This window comes from Rana temporaria, chromosome 4 (assembly GCF_905171775.1).
Source record: "Rana temporaria chromosome 4, aRanTem1.1, whole genome shotgun sequence".
Lineage (NCBI taxonomy): Eukaryota > Metazoa > Chordata > Amphibia > Anura > Ranidae > Rana > Rana temporaria.
Genome location: NC_053492.1, coordinates 118,172,423 through 118,195,286, shown reverse-complemented (window position 1 = coordinate 118,195,286; position 22,864 = coordinate 118,172,423). Strand labels below are relative to the sequence as shown.

The window sequence follows — 22,864 nt, the reverse complement described above, 5'->3', positions numbered from 1 at the left end:
TAGTTACCCTCTAATGTCCATATATATATATATATATATTTTGGGGGCAGATAGACGCCTCCGCATTAATGCCACAACCTATTTAGGGATGATTGGCAATTAGGACATCAGTATGTTTTTCCAAAGAGAAGGAAAGGCACGGGAAGAAAGGAGGGGGGGGAGAAAAAGGGGGGGGGGGGAAATAAGACCGCCATCTAGGGGGCTGGAGAGGGATCTCAATACTAGCGTAAGAAAGATTTGTAGGAGTTCATTTCATTTAATCCTGGGAAGGTTGTGGCATCGAGATGCTCGATCCACAGGCATTCTTTCTGTAAAATAGTCCTATTCCAGTCTCCACCCCGTGGATGTTGTGGGATTATTTCCAAGATAAAAAACCTTACGACAGAAAGGTCATATCTATGATATAGTCCAATATGACGCCCTACTGTTGTTAATTTCCCTACATTTGAATCGTAAAGGTGATCACCCAAACGTTGCCGAAATTCTCTAAATGTCTTGCCTATATAAAAGGCTCCACAAATACAAATCATGAGATAAACAATGCCCTTCGTGCCACAATTGGCAGAGAATGGGGGGTAAAAGTCCTCGCCATTGGGTAACAGAAAATGATCACCCTCCATCACCCATGGGCATCTTGGACAGCTGCCACATCTGTAGGTGCCCCTAGGTGATGTGTGCGCTGTGTCCTCCGTAGTGTAATGACTACTGGTCAGTCGGTCGCGTAGTGAATAAGCCCGACGAAATACCAGTTCGGGTTGTTGTTTAACATATTTCTTCAAAATATTGTTTTCAGCGAGGATGTGCCAGTTAGCTTGCAATATGTTACGTAAGTCATTATGATGTGCAGAGTACGTTGTGATGAATCGTACTGATTCATGTATACGTTTTTTGATATTTTTAGAGGGGTCATACAACAAGGATTGCCTAGGTCGAAGGCACGCCCTATTGTAGGCCTTTTTCAGATTAGTGTGGGTGTATCCACGAGCAAGGAGACGATCTCGTAGTTCATCTGCCTGTCTCTTAAAATCTGTAGGTATTGTACAATTCCTCCGCAGTCGTAAGTATTGGGCAAATGGGATACTTCGAATGAGGGGCCTAGGATGGGCACTCGAGGCACACAAGAGGGTGTTTCCCGCTGTCGGCTTCCTGTAAAGGTCAGTGTATAATGTACCATCCGCCTGTTTGATGACAGTCAGGTCCAAAAAGGGGACCTGGCTCTTATCAAACACCACCGTAAACTTCAAATTAAACTCATTGATGTTGAGCATCTGTACAAACTCGAGTAGGGACTCATTGGAACCTGTCCAAATGATGAACAGGTCATCTATGAATCGATACCATACCAGTATCTTGTCCATAAATCTGCTGTATAATTCGTTTGCATTTAGGAAGCGTTCCCATGCACCCAAATATAGGTTTGCGTAGGCTGGGGCACAGGAGGTGCCCATAGCCACGCCCTGGGTTTGCAAAAACAGTTGATCGTTAAAAATGAAGTGATTCCTGGTTAGGATAAACAATAACAACTGTAAAACAAAATTTACCAACGGCCAGGAGGTGTTCTCCTGTTCATAAAGGAAAGAGCCAGCCATCCTGACACCCTGCTCGTGGGGGATGCTTGAGTACAGGGCCTCTACATCCAAGGCCACGAGCAGGGCGCCAGGAGGGACTTGGATTCCCTCGATGTGTCTCAATAAGTCCGAAGTGTCTCTAATAAAGGACGGAAGACTGGTCACGTGTGGCATAAGAAAGGCATCAACAAACTTACTGGCATGATCTGTAAGTGAACCAATGCCTGAAACAATCGGTCGTCCAGGGGGTTTTTGCAAACTTTTGTGGGTTTTTGGGAGGGCATAGAAGGTAGAAAGACGGGGGAATCTGGGGACAAGATACTCGAGGGTGTCCTTGTCTATTAGGCCTTTGTGATAAGCCTCAATGCAGATTGTTTTTAATTCAAGAGTAAATGAGTCAATGAGGTTAGGAGAAATGCGGCAGTACCAGTGATGGTTATTTAGTATGGATAGGCACATCTCCTGATAGAACAAGTGTGTCATCAGGACAATGTTCCCCCCCTTATCTGACTGTTTTATTACAATTTCGGGGTTCTTTTGTAAGGTTTTTAATGCTTTAGTTTGATTCTCAGTTAGGTTTGGGGTGATCTTCTGCCATTCCTGTCGTTTCAGGTCACGTATTGTGGCCTGTACGAAGGACCAGATTGTGGGACAGGTCATTAAATCCGGGAATTTCCTAGAGGGAAGGCGGAACATTTTGGGGGGAGGGGGAGGGGGGGGACGGGGGACATGGAGATGGAGGCTCCTGGGATGGATTGGGTTCCGGAACGGAGGGAGGTTCCGTGTCCTCCGGATTACTCTCGTCGTAAAGGAGCATGAGATCGCGGAGCGCACGGAACTCTGCCACTGAGAATTGCTTGGTGCGCTCCGCGAGCTCATGCTCCAACCTTACACGATTTCGATCATTATCAAAAATGAATTTATATGTCAAATTCCGGGCAAACAGGTAAAGGTCTTTGATTGTGTGTGTTACTTTAAGAGGGTCGAGTGGGCAAAAGCCCAGCCCTAGTTGTAGGACTGAGGATTGATCCTCAGATAGTGCATGGGGGGTGAGATTTATGATATTCAATTGGTTGTTTTGAGGGGAGTGGGTTGTAGTGGGGTAGGTAGAGTTTGGTTGGGTTTTAGGACGAAAGTGTCCAGGTTTCCTTGTTGTCTTTTTAGGTCTAAACAAATGGTCTCGTCACTAGTTTTTGTGTATCTGTTGGTCATCAGGGCCGTGTTCAGTACCTTAGGAATAGCACCATGTAGTGACGTTGATATAGCTAAATTGTCCATGGATACATTGGTGTCAACTAGGTCACCTGCCGTAGGTACACGTTTTTGAATAGTCTTGAGGGCTTTCTTATCTTTTTTAGTCAAGGGCGGGTGAGGAGGGGTCACTCCACCATATCTTAATCTCTTGCGGGTAGAAATAGTCCCTGGGGTACTTAGGGGTCGTGTACCACTAATCTGAGAAGCCATGGAGGAAATTGATGAGTCAGATTCAATTTCGGTGTTAAGGTTACCGGGATGTCTATTACGGTTCAGATTTCTCCTACCGGTTGGGCCGGAGGCCCACTTATAGGCATATCCCTCGGTGTAAGCGGTCTTATCTTTGTTGAACTTGGTCTGTTTTTGGCAGATAATTTCTTTGTTTAGGATTTCCAAACGCAGTTTTAATTCTTTCCACTTGTCGGCAAAAACTTGATTGCCATTCAAGTGTAAAGATTGTGTGTTCATGCCTTCAATTTCCTTGTCCAAGGTAGTCATATCTAGGGTATATTGTGTCACTAACGTTTTTATAAGTTCAGTGCTACAGTTCAAGAGTGTCTTTTCCCAATTCTTTTTGAATTCGGGTGTGGGATCTTTGATCGTGGGGAAGATTTGTACCCGTAGCCCAATAGGGCAAATATTTTCCAACAGATATTGTCTAAAAAATTCTATATGCCAATATAGGTGTGACTTTCGTTTAAGGAGAGCATACATTTTCAAAAAATACGTTTTGAGGTCATCCTCAAGTTTGTGCGTATTGAGACAAGATGTTTGGATAGTAGACATGAAACCAGTCCAATCAGTGCCGAGAACCTCCATCATAAGGGTGTAAAGGGACCAAATCTTGGCAGAAGATTCCACTAAAACACAGTCTGTTAATCACTTTCTGATGTATGATGTGGGGATTGTTCTTAAAATTTCCTTTGTGTTATATTTGTATTTTCTTTGTTAAATAAATATCGATACCTTTTACCAGATTGTTTGTATCAGTGCCGCGAAAAGTCCCCCCCAAAATCCCCTTCCCCCCAATCCCTGACCCAAATATTGACCCTTACTGGCCTCAAGCACCCAAAAGTTGTCAAATATTTGTGGTCACACCATTTTCTATATTCAATGGGATGTAGGCACAATTTTCACCTATTATACCCCTATTTTAAGAGAGGCGACACTCTCCCCTTTTCTTCAATTATCAATTGGGTGGATAACACACCCGTTTCTCATAAAGCAGGGCCCTTCTCCCTCCCCCCTACCCCCTGCCCCTTTACCCTGGAGCAGGTCCTTGCTTACCCCTTTGAGTGCCTCTAAATTCTAAATACTACACCACATCACTGTATATAGTGATTGCCTGGCTGTACCATTGAGTTTTTTGGCCTTCTGCCAAGATTTGGTCCCTTTACACCCTTATGATGGAGGTTCTCGGCACTGATTGGACTGGTTTCATGTCTACTATCCAAACATCTTGTCTCAATACGCACAAACTTGAGGATGACCTCAAAACGTATTTTTTGAAAATGTATGCTCTCCTTAAACGAAAGTCACACCTATATTGGCATATAGAATTTTTTAGACAATATCTGTTGGAAAATATTTGCCCTATTGGGCTACGGGTACAAATCTTCCCCACGATCAAAGATCCCACACCCGAATTCAAAAAGAATTGGGAAAAGACACTCTTGAACTGTAGCACTGAACTTATAAAATTGTTAGTGACACAATATACCCTAGATATGACTACCTTGGACAAGGAAATTGAAGGCATGAACACACAATCTTTACACTTGAATGGCAATCAAGTTTTTGCCGACAAGTGGAAAGAATTAAAACTGCGTTTGGAAATCCTAAACAAAGAAATTATCTGCCAAAAACAGACCAAGTTCAACAAAGATAAGACCGCTTACACCGAGGGATATGCCTATAAGTGGGCCTCCGGCCCAACCGGTAGGAGAAATCTGAACCGTAATAGACATCCCGGTAACCTTAACACCGAAATTGAATCTGACTCATCAATTTCCTCCATGGCTTCTCAGATTAGTGGTACACGACCCCTAAGTACCCCAGGGACTATTTCTACCCGCAAGAGATTAAGATATGGTGGAGTGACCCCTCCTCACCCGCCCTTGACTAAAAAAGATAAGAAAGCCCTCAAGACTATTCAAAAACGTGTACCTACGGCAGGTGACCTAGTTGACACCAATGTATCCATGGACAATTTAGCTATATCAACGTCACTACATGGTGCTATTCCTAAGGTACTGAACACGGCCCTGATGACCAACAGATACACAAAAACTAGTGACGAGACCATTTGTTTAGACCTAAAAAGACAACAAGGAAACCTGGACACTTTCGTCCTAAAACCCAACCAAACTCTACCTACCCCACTACAACCCACTCCCCTCAAAACAACCAATTGAATATCATAAATCTCACCCCCCATGCACTATCTGAGGATCAATCCTCAGTCCTACAACTAGGGCTGGGCTTTTGCCCACTCGACCCTCTTAAAGTAACACACACAATCAAAGACCTTTACCTGTTTGCCCGGAATTTGACATATAAATTCATTTTTGATAATGATCGAAATCGTGTAAGGTTGGAGCATGAGCTCGCGGAGCGCACCAAGCAATTCTCAGTGGCAGAGTTCCGTGCGCTCCGCGATCTCATGCTCCTTTACGACGAGAGTAATCCGGAGGACACGGAACCTCCCTCCGTTCCGGAACCCAATCCATCCCAGGAGCCTCCATCTCCATGTCCCCCGTCCCCCCCTCCCCCTCCCCCCAAAATGTTCCGCCTTCCCTCTAGGAAATTCCCGGATTTAATGACCTGTCCCACAATCTGGTCCTTCGTACAGGCCACAATACGTGACCTGAAACGACAGGAATGGCAGAAGATCACCCCAAACCTAACTGAGAATCAAACTAAAGCATTAAAAACCTTACAAAAGAACCCCGAAATTGTAATAAAACAGTCAGATAAGGGGGGGAACATTGTCCTGATGACACACTTGTTCTATCAGGAGATGTGCCTATCCATACTAAATAACCATCACTGGTACTGCCGCATTTCTCCTAACCTCATTGACTCATTTACTCTTGAATTAAAAACAATCTGCATTGAGGCTTATCACAAAGGCCTAATAGACAAGGACACCCTCGAGTATCTTGTCCCCAGATTCCCCCGTCTTCCTACCTTCTATGCCCTCCCAAAAACCCACAAAAGTTTGCAAAAACCCCCTGGACGACCGATTGTTTCAGGCATTGGTTCACTTACAGATCATGCCAGTAAGTTTGTTGATGCCTTTCTTATGCCACACGTGACCAGTCTTCCGTCCTTTATTAGAGACACTTCGGACTTATTGAGACACATCGAGGGAATCCAAGTCCCTCCTGGCGCCCTGCTCGTGGCCTTGGATGTAGAGGCCCTGTACTCAAGCATCCCCCACGAGCAGGGTGTCAGGATGGCTGGCTCTTTCCTTTATGAACAGGAGAACACCTCCTGGCCGTTGGTAAATTTTGTTTTACAGTTGTTATTGTTTATCCTAACCAGGAATCACTTCATTTTTAACGATCAACTGTTTTTGCAAACCCAGGGCGTGGCTATGGGCACCTCCTGTGCCCCAGCCTACGCAAACCTATATTTGGGTGCATGGGAACGCTTCCTAAATGCAAACGAATTATACAGCAGATTTATGGACAAGATACTGGTATGGTATCGATTCATAGATGACCTGTTCATCATTTGGACAGGTTCCAATGAGTCCCTACTCGAGTTTGTACAGATGCTCAACATCAATGAGTTTAATTTGAAGTTTACGGTGGTGTTTGATAAGAGACAGGTCCCCTTTTTGGACCTGACTGTCATCAAACAGGCGGATGGTACATTATACACTGACCTTTACAGGAAGCCGACAGCGGGAAACACCCTCTTGTGTGCCTCGAGTGCCCATCCTAGGCCCCTCATTCGAAGTATCCCATTTGCCCAATACTTACGACTGCGGAGGAATTGTACAATACCTACAGATTTTAAGAGACAGGCAGATGAACTACGAGATCGTCTCCTTGCTCGTGGATACACCCACACTAATCTGAAAAAGGCCTACAATAGGGCGTGCCTTCGACCTAGGCAATCCTTGTTGTATGACCCCTCTAAAAATATCAAAAAACGTATACATGAATCAGTACGATTCATCACAACGTACTCTGCACATCATAATGACTTACGTAACATATTGCAAGCTAACTGGCACATCCTCGCTGAAAACAATATTTTGAAGAAATATGTTAAACAACAACCCGAACTGGTATTTCGTCGGGCTTATTCACTACGCGACCGACTGACCAGTAGTCATTACACTACGGAGGACACAGCGCACACATCACCTAGGGGCACCTACAGATGTGGCAGCTGTCCAAGATGCCCATGGGTGATGGAGAGTGATCATTTTCTGTTACCCAATGGCGAGGACTTTTACCCCCCATTCTCTGCCAATTGTGGCACGAAGGGCATTGTTTATCTCATGATTTGTATTTGTGGAGCCTTTTATATAGGCAAGACATTTAGAGAATTTCGGCAACGTTTGGGTGATCACCTTTACGATTCAAATGTAGGGAAATTAACAACAGTAGGGCGTCATATTGGACTATATCATAGATATGACCTTTCTGTCGTAAGGTTTTTTATCTTGGAAATAATCCCACAACATCCACGGGGTGGAGACTGGAATAGGACTATTTTACAGAAAGAATGCCTGTGGATCGAGCATCTCGATGCCACAACCTTCCCAGGATTAAATGAAATGAACTCCTACAAATCTTTCTTACGCTAGTATTGAGATCCCTCTCCAGCCCCCTAGATGGCGGTCTTATTTCCCCCCCCCCTTTTTCTCCCCCCCCTCCTTTCTTCCCGTGCCTTTCCTTCTCTTTGGAAAAACATACTGATGTCCTAATTGCCAATCATCCCTAAATAGGTTGTGGCATTAATGCGGAGGCGTCTATCTGCCCCCAAAAAATATATATATATATATATATATGGACATTAGAGGGTAACTATGTGATGATATCTCCATACCCTATCTTGGCAAAAAAGACCCTTAACTCTGAACTAACAGCCAAGCATTGTGATGGGGTAATCCCACGCTATTTTTATATATTTAGTATTGAATATGTGTATCACTTTACATGCAATGCAAATGTCTATGTATTTTTTTACAATACAGCGTATTCTCGGAGCTCAGACACCCTGGCTGGTTGATTGGGCCGTGCACCTGGTTTCTCCCCTTCCTATTGGCGCGTGGTGTGTCGTCCCCGGCTGTGAGCACCAATTGGAGCTCTCAGCTTGTAGCCTATGACCTGGCGCACCGCCATTGGGTCAGCAGCTACACACCCACGCACTCACGTGCATGGGTTGGTGGGACGTTGGACGGCGGCGGCGGCGCAATTCGATGACGTCACACGCCGTCCAGGGATACTTACAAAAGCGGCTTACACAGCCGCTTCTGTGAGTTAGCACGGACGCTCTCCCTGGGGACACATGTGAATGTCCTACATTCGAGGTGAGTACACTTGATGCCTGTCACTAAGACTGCTCTACCCTCGATCTGGCAATTGCCCTCATGGATAAATTTTTCCTTCTTTGGATTTCTCAGTTGGACTGACTGCACAGCGATTGCCCTTATCCTGGCAATGTAAAGCTACTACATAAGGCTGATTCCACCTTAATCCTTGTGCCCCAGTAAATTGTGTACTATTAATATATTGATGGTAAGGCCCCTATGGGGAACTTTCCTATTATTGATTGGTTATCCTGGTGATGGGTACTCTTAACTTCAGTAGGCGCTTGGTGATAGATCTTTTTAATTAATCACTTTTTTTCTGAATTTTATTCTTCAACCATCTATCATGCAACACCGCACTCTTGATGTATATATGCTGGTGCTTCCCACTGGCCCCCCCAATTTTTCCCCCCTTTTCCTTCCTTTGCCCTTTAAATCTCCCTTCCCGTTTTAATTTTCCTAATCCCCTATCACAGTTAAATCCCCCCTCTTTTTCTTCACCAGCCCTCTCCCTCGTCCCCTCCCCCCCCCCCTTTTTTTTTTTTTTTTTTTTTTCACCTTTCTTATCTTCCTCACCCTTCACACTTCACTAATACTTTTGCCCCCTTTCTTTTTTCTTCCCCTTCCCCTTTCCCTTACATTCCCCCACTTCAGGGTTATTTTTTACTCTTCTCTTTCGACCAATATCCCCTTGCTTCCTCACCACCTTCACCCCCCCCCTCCTCTCCCTCTTTTCCCCTCTTTTTCCTTTCTCCCTTCTACTAACAAAAACCCCCCCCCTTTCTTTCCCCTCTCCCCCTCCCTCCCCCCCACTTTCCCCTCCCCCCTTGCCCCGTTCCAATAACTTATTTTCCGTCCCTCTTCTTGTCTTCCTCCCCCTCTTCCCCTACTCCCCCCTTTCCCTTTTCCCACTCCTTCCTCCTCCTCCTTTTTCCCCCCCCTTTTTTTCATTTCCCCCCCCCTCCCTTCTTTGTCCTTTTCATCCTGTTTGGTCACTCACACACCTTCTTCACCCCCTGGTGATCCATACCTCAATAATTAATCGGCCATCCTCCCTATATATATATTATTCATTCTATTCCTTATCCTAATAGAGCCCGTCTAAATAAAAATATCCCCCTCCACGCGCCACAGAAGGCCTTTGCCAGGCTCCACGTCCGACCATATGACCAGCCTGGGTGAGTGCTTTGCTCTACTGTATAATGCGCTGTTTTGAACTATACACAATGTATATATATTTTGTATGTTCTGCTTGTTTATTTCATTTGTTTATACATACCTTTTAGAACATAATCTCCTCCTGAAGAAGCGGTAAAACCGCGAAACCGGTCGAGGTCATCGATTCCACTAAAACACAGTCTGTTAATCACTTTCTGATGTATGATGTGGGGATTGTTCTTAAAATGTCCTTTGTGTTATATTTGTATTTTCTTTGTTAAATAAATATCGATACCCTTTACCAGATTGTTTGTATCAGTGCCGCGAAAAGTCCCCCCCAAAATCCCCTTCCCCCCAATCCCTGACCCAAATATTGACCCTTACTGGCCTCAAGCACCCAAAAGTTGTCAAATATTTGTGATCACACCATTTTCTATATTCAATGGGATGTAGGCACAATTTTCACCTATTATACCCCTATTTTAAGAGAGGCGACACTCTCCCCTTTTCTTCAAACACAGTAGATTGATAATGAATGGCTTCAGCCAAACACTAACCATGAGTGAAAGAAAAGTTTTTGTGTTATCATTAATAATCTCTGAAAAATGGCCAAGAAATCATAAATTCTGTCAGGGTATGTAAATTTACAAGCACAACTATATGTAGGGAGATTTGTTTCATCTCTGTATCATCTGAGACTGTTCACTTCACTGGGTATATGTGAGGGTTTACATCCACTTTCAAAACTTTACTTTAAATCCCTTGGCTTCTTTAATAATATCCAGGCGAATCTAGTCTGTATGCAAATATACCCTTTTACATTTCCCTTTCTCTTCCTGTCCTTTTAGAGCTGCAGTGGGAACATCCAGGGCACTGCCAGTTCAGCTTTTTCTTGTTTGCTTTTTAAGCCATCTGTAGACACAAGGAAACTCCAAGTTATGCGTATGATGTTATGTCAAAGAAAAACATCTCTAGATCTCTATCTTCATGAATCCATAATCGGCTAGCAAGGATCTGCTGGAGAATGCATAGTTAAAGTGTATGTCCAACCAAAACATTTTTTTTTTAATTTTAGGTAATATGGCAAAGGGTTAGAACTCCTGCCATGTTTTACCCACTGTGTGGATTTTTTATGTGGAGGTATTGCCTTATTTATTGTGCCAGTGACAATGGTTTAAAAGAAGCAACACAACAACAAATACAAAATGTTTTTTTTTTTTAGTTGGGAAGTCTAGAACCCTGTAGAGCCACCTGATTACTTTTGGGAGATTGTGAAGTGCTTGTCAGCCCCCTTGTGACAGCAAAATTGTAAGTGCTTGTAGACACTAGTGCGATTTCTGATGCGACTTGAGTTGCACAGAATTGCATGACATAGGGTAATCGTGTTATATTCAATGGTGCCCATTCTCATCAATGCGACTCAGCGTGGTGTGATTTTGGAAAAGATTCCTTTGCTACTTTGATGTGATTCACAGGGTTACTTTGCCCCATAGAATATGCAAAATTTTGTAGCCAAGTCGCATCAATGTCGCAATACATAATCACACTTAAAATTGCTACAAAATTGTATCACAGTAGTGTAAAAAAAGCATACATATATGGAAGGAGCACCAGACCAAAAGATAAGAGTCTATATAAATGTATTAATATTGTGTTAAAAGACAGTTAACACATTTCAGGGTCAAAGGGGGGGGGGCGCCTTCATCAGGGCTTTCGTTAAACATGGGAACCTTGAATGGACTCAGAGTAGGGTCTTTCCTGTTTGAATCTGTTCAGGGAAGCTGATTGCTGGATTAGGATTCCTGGCCTGCAGTATCTGAATCATTAGTCAACCCCCCCCCCCCCCAACAAAGCCTGTCTTCTGATGGAGATACTGCAGGTCAGAAATCCTAATCCAGCAATCAGCTTCCCTGCACAGATTCAAATGGGAAAGCCTTACTTTGAGTCCACTCAAGGTAATCATTTTTAACTGAAGCTCTGATGAAGGGGGGGTGTCTTTTAACACAATATCAATAAATTAATGTGGACTCTTATCGTTTGGTCTGGTGCTCCTTCCATATACGCACATCTTTTTCTGGTAACCTTCTGGAATACCCACTGAAGTGTAGCCTTGTCTGTTGTAAGAAGCCTAACCTAAGCCAGTGGGCTCTTCAAATGTTTTTTTGCCATCTCACTACTTTGTTTAAACTCATATCAAAGTCCTGCACCTCTTGGGTGCCCTTTTTCCATTTAATGAAATAAAAGTGTTAAAAAATAAAATAGATAAAAAAATAAAAACAAGCTTGTGTTTGCTTTAATGTTTGAAAACAAATCTTTATGTTTTCACTATTCGTTTCTTTCACCACCACTTTTAATTGTGTTTGTATTTTTGGCAATGACTGTCAGAGAAATACAAGATTGTTTCTGAAGTGCCACATGATTGCTGTTTAAGTGGCTCTCAACACAGCTTTCCAGCAAATGAAAAACATTAGTATGCTGTTCTGCTTCTAAATCTATAACTGTAGAATACATTTTCCATTCCATCGCTTTAAAGACAAATATACCTAAAAAAGAAAAACTGTCACAAGAGTGGTTTGTAGCCTGAAAGTGCTGGCCTCTCCCGAAAATGTTGGCTGTTTTGTTGACCAACTTGCTTCAGTACTTTAACTCCAGACAAATATGCAGCTAAGGACTGCCTTCTACCCTGGCCTGCATACCTGTTCAGGTCAGTGACTCGAAAAAATACTGAAGCCAGTGAGTCAGCATAACAGCCAGACAGCAAGCATTTCTATAAGGTCAGTGGTGGCAACCCCCCGTATTGCTTTTATATTGAATGACAGATCATTTATTATTTTTAATAATACGTTTGTTGTTTTGTGTTGCAGGTAAACAATAATGGAGTTGTCTCTTTCCTGCGAGAAGTGTCTCAATTTACACCTGTGGCATTTCCAATCTCCGGTGACCGCCGCGTGGTAGCTGCCTTTTGGGCTGATGTAGACAATCGCAGAGGAGGGGATGTTTTTTACAAAGAGACAGAGGATCTCAGAATTTTGAACCGTGCCAGCAGAGATGTCATCTCTTACTTTCCTGACCTGTCTGAATTCAGTGCCACATGGGTCTTCATTGCCACTTGGTACAGGGTTACTTTCTACGGTGGAGATGCCAGTTCACCTGTAAGTATAATCAGTGCTATTACTGGTTCCCATGTGGTCCGGTTCAGGACAAATTTTACACTGCGCCCCCCACTTTGCTAAATCTTGGAGTAGGTTTATAGTAATAAGCCACATTTGTCTGGTTTTGTTTAAATTAAAGATAGTAATTCCTTCGCATCTGAAACCATACCCAAAACATATTCAACTTCACTAAATACAAAAATCTATAATAATTTCTTTGTTCATTACACTTATTATGTTGTTGTATTCATTTTTTTTATACTTTCGTCTTTGAATGTATTTGTTCCTAATTTCTGTCTACTATGCTGCTCTGACAGGTGAACACATTCCAGATTGTACTAATTACAGACGGGCTTCGTTCTTTTACCATCTTTAACTATGAGACGATAGAATGGACAACAGGGCGACATGCCAGCAGTGGTGGTGACAGTTCTGGAAGAGGGGGTATTGCTGCCCAGGTAGTGCATAGTTTTTGCATTTGTAAGCTCTGAAATTACACAGGGTACTATTGTAACTTTGTGTAGTCCACTAGATCACATTTTCCCACTTGTTGCTAAGGGGGCAGACAAAACAAACCTCTGTGATTATAAACCCTTTCTACGGGAGACTGGCCTCTACCCCAATTGCTATTTGTATCTGCTTAGATAGTCGTTTTTATGCTTAGTGTTCACAGAAGGGGGATACTTTATTTCATTATAGGAACCAAATATTATTATTTCTATTTTAATAATTTTCAGAATTGAACATCTTGCAGAAGTTCCTTTCCAGCCAACTGGAAGTAAAGTCCATATGTTCAATAGTAAAGCTGGTCATGCATTTTATCATTTTCTTGTTAAATTTCCTTTAGGTTCACCTTTAACTCTGTAGTGCAAGGGCCTGTCTGATTGCATACAAATTGAAAGTGTTTAGGCCAGCCAAAGTCATTCCAATTTCCTGGTTCAGGTTGGAAAATAGAGGGATTTAGAACAGCTGGGATGTGATTGGTTGCCATCAAGACTAAGGCCCCATACACACCATAGAATCTATCCGCAGATAAATCCCATCAAATGGGTTTCTGCGGATAGATCCTATGGGGTGTACACTCCGTCGGATATTTATCCGCAGATAAATCTCCCCTGGGATGGATTTCCAGCAGATGGATATTTGCTGACATGCTCAACAAATCCATCTGCTGGAATCCATTCCAACGGATGGATCCGCTCGTCTGTACAGACTTACCGGATCCATCCGTCCAAAGGGATTCCCCGCACGCGTCGTAATGATTTGACGCATGCGTGGAATTCCTTATATGACAGCGTCGCGCCCGTCGCTGCGTCATAATAGCGGCGACGGCGCGACACGTCATCGGCAGAGGATTTCAGCGGGGATTTCAATGCGATGGTGTGTACACGCCATCGCATAGAAATCTTCTGAAATCCTCGAGAGGATTTATCCGCGGATACGGTCCGCTGGACCGTATCTGCGGATAAATCCTCTCGTGTGTATGGGGCCTCAGAGGCTATCTGTTCCTTCAGTTTTTATACTTTAGGAAGCCAGACTAAAGCTATCCATATAATATGCAAATTTCCCCCAATCATGATGAACTGACTGCAATTTTCTGCTTGGGTGGCCCTGTCACCACCCTCCCTTTCTGTCCGAATAAAATCACTGCAGCTGGAGATTAGTCCATCCACACATTTTAGCATGGATGAAGGATACTCCTAGATTTTTTTTATAAGTGTATGGCCAGCTTTAGGGACAAAGAGCACTAGTCTTCCAGTAAGATTCTGTTACGTAAAATCATCCCTGAAGTGTTTTTAGTTTAAACTTCCAGTTAGTCAGTTACAATTAAAAAAAAATTAAACGGTTCATTTGCACTCAAACTTGTACCATCAAGTAATTGGTAACATTATTATAAACTCTTTTGACTGTAAACAATGGATAAGCCAAAATGTTTTTTAAGGATACAGCTTGTCTGCATTTTTTCCTCATTAATCCCATTATTTTTAATGGAAGTAATTTCCTTCCCAGAGTTGTACTAAAATCATTAGTTAATGTGTGGATTATAGGTTTTCCGTAGTGTGTCTACAAAAACAATATTGTTTTTCCCTGGACCACTTAACAGCTAACCTGCTTTCCTTTGTAGCGCTACCCCCGGAGGAGCCGCTGATCAGATTTGGGATCAGCGTGTTTAAGTTACCTCTTACTGTGTCCAGGGGTGATGGTAGTTCTGAGAGCAATAACAGAATGTCCAGGATCGTTGGTTGACGTTTTTCAAATGCTTTATTTTCCTGTCAAACACGACCAAAATGTAACTTGAGGTAGACAGGATAGGTTGGTGAAGGTAGAGCAACTTCACAGTATCAGGCTATGGATAATAAAGGCAATCCTGCCCTTTAGCAATAATATTTGTATACGTCGCCACTCCAGCCAGGGTGGGTGAAGTGCCCCTGGACAGACCTCTCTCACAGGCCTGGCAGCCAGAGCGTCACTTAAAACTTCTGGGAAAGGAAACAAGTCTCTGCCACAAACTTGGCTCTAAATTAGATCTGGATGTCCAGATGAGACCTCTGCCACAGGCCTAGTGCTTGAAAGTTAGGACGGTAGAGCAAATCCTCCCAGTATGTCTTTGGGGTCACTGACTGACAGCTTGAATGTAACCTGTCAGTGTCCGGTGCCCAGATCCCCGGTGGTTCGTTCAAGCCCTGTTGGATCACCTGCCTCCGGGTTCTCCTCAGACCGTTCCCCCACCGATTAGCACCCAGCTTGGGATCTTCTCAATAGAAGTGGGGACCCAGTAAGTCACTGGGGCCCCTTTGCAGCATCAGTTGCTCCGGGCTATGAGAGCCCAGAGTCAGGAACTCCGCGTAGCACGCGACCCCGGCCTGGTAGGCCATAGTGGTAGGGCCCGTGATGTGCGCACACCCTAAAGGTGGGTGCCGCACTTGGAACCAGGAACCCGCGAAGAACCCCAAACAACGGCCTCCGCCACAGAAATACTCCTCCCCAGCATTCCCCGCGAGGAAAAACTCCTCCAATTGGCTGCTGGGAAAAAGCGGCTCCGCCTGGACCCCTCTGGTGCCACCTGCTGCCCAGAGATGAGACTGCATCTCTGGGGCACAGACTGACCCACGGGACAATCCAGATTTGGTGACAGCCAAATTTGTCAAATCAAAGAATGAGAGTAACATAACTCTCTCATTCTCACACTAAATTTAAGCATAACACCGGTACACAGCATAACAAAGGTGTACACAGGCGCTACACCTTTATATGATGAAAAAAGGAATGTGCAGTCCAAGACCAAATACCTTTAAATAATCTTTGTAACTACTTACACATTACACTTTATGATGGTGATTAACAACATAGCTTACATAAAGCAGAAATGTATAGGCTCATTTTTTGTTGAGATGCCACTTTTTGTTTTCTTCTTAAAAAGTGGTATGGCAGCGTTGGAGTTTCATTTTTGCCTCATTGTAAAGGTTTGTTTTTTATTTTCTAAATAGGTTACTTTAAGCTAGTGCATTGTTGGTTCAGTTACATTTTCCTTCGATTTCCCTTCTAAATGTTTTTTTTCTTTGTTTTCTTTGTCTGAATTTCTCATTTCCTGTTCCTCTTCTGTAAGGTGTTCAGTAAGCTGTTCTAAATGACTTTCCACCACTCAGGGGATGGTGGAAAGCTTACTGAGGAGGAACAGGAGGTGAGAAATTCAAAGAAAGAAAAAAAACATTTAGAAGGGAAATCGAAGGAAAGGGTAAGTGAACCAACAATGCACTAAGCTTAAAGCAACCTATTTAGAAAATAAAAGACAAACCTTTGCAACCCCTTTTAAGCAGAGGTCAATTTGACATGAGCAAATTGTCATTGTTGATTTGTAGATGGTTGAGTCATGTAGTTAGTATATGGAATCATTTTCACATCAAAAGTAATTTGTACACTATGGCCTGGATTCACGTAGCACTTACGCCGACGTATCTCGAGATACGCCGGGTAAGTGCACATATGCGCCGTCGTATCTATGCGCCTGACTCTGAAAGCAAGATACGCCTGAAAATAGGCTTCACCCGACCAACGTAAGTTTCCTACGCCGTCGTATCATGGGCGCATATTTACGCTGGCCGTAGGGGGCGCTCCCATTGATTTACGATTCGAATATGCAAATGAGTGAGATACGCAGATTCACTAACGTACTTGCGCCCAACGCATTAATATACGCGGTTTATGTAAGTCGTACGCCCGACGTAAAGTTATTCCCCATCTATGAGGCGCAAATCATGCAAAGGTATGGGCCAGGGAACAGCAATCGTATTTTACGTCGTTTACGTAGTAGTACGTGAATAGGACTGGGCGTAGGTTACGTTCAAGTCGTAGGCAGTGATTCAACGTAACTTAGGCAGTTGTTTCGATGTGATTCTGAGCATGCACACTGGGATGCGTCCACGGGACGGCGCATGCGCCGTACGTTAATCGTATCTTTATGACGCTCAGTCCATCATTTACATGGGGTCACGCCTCATTAGCATGGCTCACGCCCACTGCCACTTACGACGAGTTACGCCCAGGGAACCCAGCATAGATTAGGGAGCAAGTGCTTTGTGAATACTGTGCTCACCGCTCTGCGCAGCGTCGGGGTAGCGTAAATTTTGATACGCTACGCCGGCATAACTATGCGCCAAGGTATGTGAATCCGGGCCTATAAGTGTACACTGGGCTTACTCAGTCCTGTCACCTAGTTCTTACATTTTACATATACTGGCATTGTGCACTAAATTGCACATGCAATGCAAAATAGAGAGCAGGAAGGAAAAGTGTTATAGCAGAAGGGACATAGGGAATCCCTTCCATCCTAAAACGACCTATTATCAATTTTTTACTTTTTAAGTTCTGCTTTAATCTAACAGCTGCCTTCTTTGCAAGGGTTTTATGATGACCTGCTACTGAAGACTTTTAGAAGAGCCCCTAAAATGCAACAGATTAATATTGCAGTGTTTTTATGGGGTGTCTTTAATAGAAACGGAAGCAATGCAAGCAATTTGCAACAATGTTCGCTTGTATCTGTATGTTGATCATGTGAGCATTGAAATAACTTCACATTGTCTACTGGGAGTAGCATTTTCTGCAGTCTTTGTGCTGTTTGTGTTATGTGCTATGTATTGTGTGCATTCTGTAATGTGTATGCTGTAGATAGATGTTTTGTGCTGTGTATTCTCCATGCTTTTCACAATCTTTGCGTTGTGTTTAAGCCATGTGTTTTGTGCAGTGTATGTTCTGCTTTTGCATATTGTGTATACTGAATGTGACGCATTTGTGTGTGCTTTGTGTCCTGAATGCTGGGCCTCATGCACACTGGACGTTAAAATAACGTTATAAAAAGTTTTTGCTATAGCGTTTATTAGCGCTTTTCCGGGGTTTTTTTCAAACGTTAAAAACACTGGTGAGCCGTGTTTTTGAGCGTATATCGATGTTTATCAGCGTTTTTTAAAGTTAGAAAGCCCCAGCCAAAAACAGTTGATAACAGCCTATGTGTGCATGGACACATAGGATAACATGATGGGGAGTTTATTGACATCAAAAACATCTGAAGCCAAAAACAGCAACTGTAAAAAGTCCAAAAACATCTAGTGTGCATGAGGCCTTGATGTGCTCAACGTCTTCACTTTCTGGGAATGCAGGAAGTGACATACTTTTATTTTTAAATAATATTAAGAGTTTTCTTACATCTCTGTAATTCAGACTTTGCAAATATTATTTAGTACAGTTGTGGCCAACTTAACAATTATAGTGTGGCCCATGACACTTCCAGAGAGTTAAACAATAGCAGCATGCTTTCATGCGTTGCATTGAGTTAGGCAGCCAACTCAAAATGATTGGGCTGTAACGCACCTCAGTGTCTAAATATTTCAGTTCTGTTGTAATTTTTATGCACACTGAAGAGAAAATGGGAGTAAAAAAAGCCCCAATGATGGTGTCAGGAAAAGTTAGAGTAAATACCAGTATGCATGTAAGTGGACACAATATTAAACCCTATCAACTGTGTAATTGAATACAATATTAACCCTAAGCATAGATGTCAGTGACTGCAAAATAGCCCCCAGCATCGGTGTCCTTGACTGCAATAACCACCCCCGGCATTGATGCCAGTAACTGCAATAATAATCCCCAGCAATGGTATCAGTCACTGCAATAATAACCCCCAACATTGGTGTCAGTGGCTGCAATAATAACTTCCAACACTGGTGCCAGTGACTGCAGTAATGATCCTAGCTATGGTGCCAGTGGCCACAATAATAACCCCCTGCATTGGTGTCAGTGGCCGCAAAAAAACAAACAGCATTGGTGTCATGAACACATTGGTGGTCAGCAGCAGTGCTATTTTAAGCGTTTTTTCATTGATTGTCAGTGGCAATGCTGTTAACCCCTCCTGCATTAATGGTCAGTGGCAGTGCAGTTTACATTCCATCCCTCACTTCATTGGTGATCAGTAGCAGTATTGTTAAATCCCCATCTGCATTGGTGGTCAGTTGAAGTGCCATTAACATCCCCTCCCCTTTATTGGTGGTCAGCAAGCAACGCTTTTAACCCAATTCTATATTTACTTACCAGATTACCTGCTTCTTCATCTCTCCCAACCTAATGATGTTGGGTGGGGACTATACATTTACTGTTGGGTGCAGATCACAGTACTGGATTGACAGTACTGGGCTCAGTTCAGTAGTGTGTGTGTGGGACACTTCCACTCTGCAAAGTGGCCAACACTTGGCAGGCTACATAGAGAGAGCCAGCAGGCTGCACATTTTGGCACACATGGCACCAGGGGTTTAGTGGGTTCTTTTTTCAGTTTGGAACTTCTATTTGTTATTCCCTGTCATGATTTCTTTTTTGTCCCTTAGGCAGGTTTCAATGCAGGAGATGGCTGGAGGTATTTTAATATCCCTGGCTCTCGTACAGATGACATTGCAGGAATTGCAAACACAACTAACGTAGGAATTCCAGGACGCTGGGTATTCCGGATTGACAACAACAATGTTCAGGTTGGAGGATGCAGCAATGCAAGTACGTGCACATGATTTCAAATTAATTTGTGAGCAAGCCAACGTTTGTTAACCCAAGAAAAAAAAATGATCCTGCTTCTTTAAAGCATGTTATATGACACAGTGCTTGTGCTGTGTCATTTGGCACCTTGTAACACCTAAAAAAAACCTGGCTGACCCTGCCAGTTTCTGCCCTCCCCTCTGTAAACTGACCACAGTGAATCGTGGCTGCTGAGCCCTGACACCATGGTCAGTTTGTGTGCCTCTGTCATCCGCAGCCCTGCTCTGTGTCTCCTCTCTGCTCCTGTGTCCTCCTCCCTCCTCCTTTTTCTGCCTGTCAGCTTGTGACAGTGCGCCCCCCTCCTGATGCTTGCATAACACTAACCTGTATACACCATCAACACTGCCTCCTATTGCAGTGTCCCCCTCTGTGTGTGATTTATAAAAATACATTCTGTAAATACTTAATTTGAGAGCCAAGATCGGGATCACATGACCGGCCGGCTCTCTCATCCTCCCCTCCTCCTCCGCTCCAGACAGACGTCAGCGGGGGAATCTCAGGCCCCTCCTGCTGCATCTGTCAGAGGAGGAAAGAAGAAAGTCGGCCAGTCATAGGATCATGATCTCGGCTCTGAAATTAGGTATTTACAGCATTTATTTGTATAAATCACACACAGAGAGGGATACTACAATAGGAGGCAGTGCTGATAGTGCATACAGGTTAGAGTGGCTTACCAACCACTTTAAAACAGATGATATTTGTAGGTCTGAATTCCATCACAAATCCCCAAAAATTTAGGAGGTTATTCCTCATTTTTGAATATTGGGCCTGAGCTGTGCAAATCATTCCTTTAAACAATAGATACAGCCTAAAACCATGGAACCATTTATTCTAAATTGCAGACATCTGTTACAGAACAGTTTGTCATCATCAGTGAAGTGTATGAAAATCAACCCCCCCCCCCCATTAATTAGTGAGAAATGCAGTGAAGCCCTCTAAAACAGAAGGTATTTGTAGGTCTCATATTTATCACACATGCAAAAAATAAGTGGACAGAGTCTTCTGTCTTCAAAGAAATTAGAGCTATTTTTTAACATTAAGCAAGCACATAGCAGTATGTAAACCACTATCAAACAATTATGAGGGCAGAGCAAAGAGTTTTCATTTATTTTCCTCTTGCTCTCTATTTACTAAAGTTTTTGTCTCATTATACAGGATAAATAAAAACATAAATCAAAAACACCAATAAAATATTGATATATATTGCTACCAAATTAAAATGGACAGAAGGGCAATTATATTGTCGTAGACATATTTGTCTAATTAAACAATGCTAATCCTTAACACGCCTGCACATCTGGGTAACACATTACTGCTCATTTTAAGCTGAATGTTGTGTTTCATTGTTGGGAGTTCTGGAATCCACCAGTAAGCAAATATTGACCTCAGCATATGCCAAGGAACCAAGCTTCAGTCTCCAAATATTTGACATTGGATTCAATGAAAAACAAATATATGTATGAGAGTGCTATTTTTCTCCACCTGACAACATTTTGGAAAAAGGTCCACTGGATATAACATCCTTAAATGCTGTTTGAAATAAAATATGTGCATCGTCTCCAAACGATTCTAAGCTAGTGGGTAAATATTTCAAAAATATTAATATTTTTTTACTGCTGCATTCTATTTTTAGGGAAATCTGCACTGAGAAAAATGGAGGCTGCATATGCAAATGCTTGGCTGTCATATTTGTCCTCTGTCTTCAGTACTTTCTAGATCATTGATCCCAAGGAAACATACAGATCAAGATAGATTGGGTGAAGGGTTGGTGATTACTGAAGCCATTGATTTAGCATGATAGCCATGAATCCAGCAGCTTTAAGAGAGCATTTTTTACACATTGATTTATTTTAACACTATGTGAATATTTGTAGAAATGAGCCCTATTGAGGACTTCCATCGCCTGGGCATGTGTCATAGATTACTGTTCTGGCCTTACCAACAGGAATAGAGGAGCAATAGAAAAAATTCAATAAAGTCATGGCTTAGGGCAAGCATCTGTCAAATAGGGGTAGGTCTGCATCTGGAGAATGTAATCTATACATAAATGCGCTTAAAATGGCTGGGGTGGTGGTATCGTTTAACAAAAGTGTGCTTATCTATAAAAACAACAATATGAAGGGTATAGACTTGGTGAAGAGTGCAGCATCCAAGTCAGATTTTGAAATGCATCAGCATAGAACAGTCAAAATAAGAAACCTGATTTTTGCTGGGTTGCTCTTGGTTCCTGAACTTTGTGTATCACATTTTAATTTATAGATAAGCTCAAGATATGCATGTGCATTTTGTGAAACTGAAAAACATGTTTTACAGCCTCTGTTTGTTGGACCCTTCGACCCTGTCAAAATGGAGGTCGCTGTATAGATGACTGTGTCACCGGCAACCCTTCCTACACATGCTCTTGTCTAAGTGGCTTCACTGGAAAGCACTGTCAAATTGGTAAGAGTTTACTTTGATGATTATATATTATATTTATGATGCTTGTAGTACACACCAATATAAAAAAAACATTTTTTATTAAGTTTTAAGTTTGCACATACATAGTAAAAAAAAAACAATAAGCATTTCCTTCCCCAGTGAAAATATACTTTACCATAGTTTACCCGTATCTTTTGTATCCCAAAAATAAATTATTGATACTGTGTAATAACTTAAGAACAAACCCAGAAGAACAGGCGACTTGTTTTTGTGTAGAACACTTGTGAGTTCGAAGCCCATTGGGAACATGATCATCATGAACTACTGCTGACTCTTGTTGTTTAACTATTAAATGATTGTAGACTAAGGCCTGGTTCCAGTGGCGGCCGCCGCCTGTGTCTGCTGCCTGGGGGGGGGGATCTGGGTGCTCGCTGCCGCCTGTGTCTCCTGTGGGGGGGTAGTTTTGGTTGTGCCGCCCCCCCCAAAAATAGTGAGCACCAGCCACCACTGCCTGTTTCAAATTTTTGTGTTTTTATGTGCATATTGGAACACACAAAAATACATGCGTGATAAAAAAAAATACATTTATTCCAATAAGGCTGTTCACATCTGTGCGCTGCAATGGTAAAAAATGAGGCCTAGATGATTGTGCATTCTCATAAGCTGGAATAAGGAAAATGCATACAAAA

General features: G+C 42.8%; 1 protein-coding gene across 10 annotated transcripts in view; it reads left to right on the top strand.

The window, feature by feature from the left end:
* The window catches only part of SNED1 (sushi, nidogen and EGF like domains 1), a 247,816-nt gene that overhangs the window by 84,891 nt on the left and 140,061 nt on the right, over positions 1-22,864 (top strand). For 9 of the 10 annotated variants that reach the window (XM_040348915.1, XM_040348917.1, XM_040348912.1 and 6 more), the window contains 4 exons: positions 12,396-12,683; positions 13,001-13,141; positions 19,556-19,718; positions 22,071-22,196. In XM_040348915.1, the coding sequence (XP_040204849.1) occupies positions 12,396-12,683; positions 13,001-13,141; positions 19,556-19,718; positions 22,071-22,196 (718 nt within the window). Of the gene's footprint in view, positions 1-12,395; positions 12,684-13,000; positions 13,142-19,555; positions 19,719-22,070; positions 22,197-22,864 lie in introns of those variants that run through there. The other variant, XM_040348919.1, reaches the window with a different exon arrangement.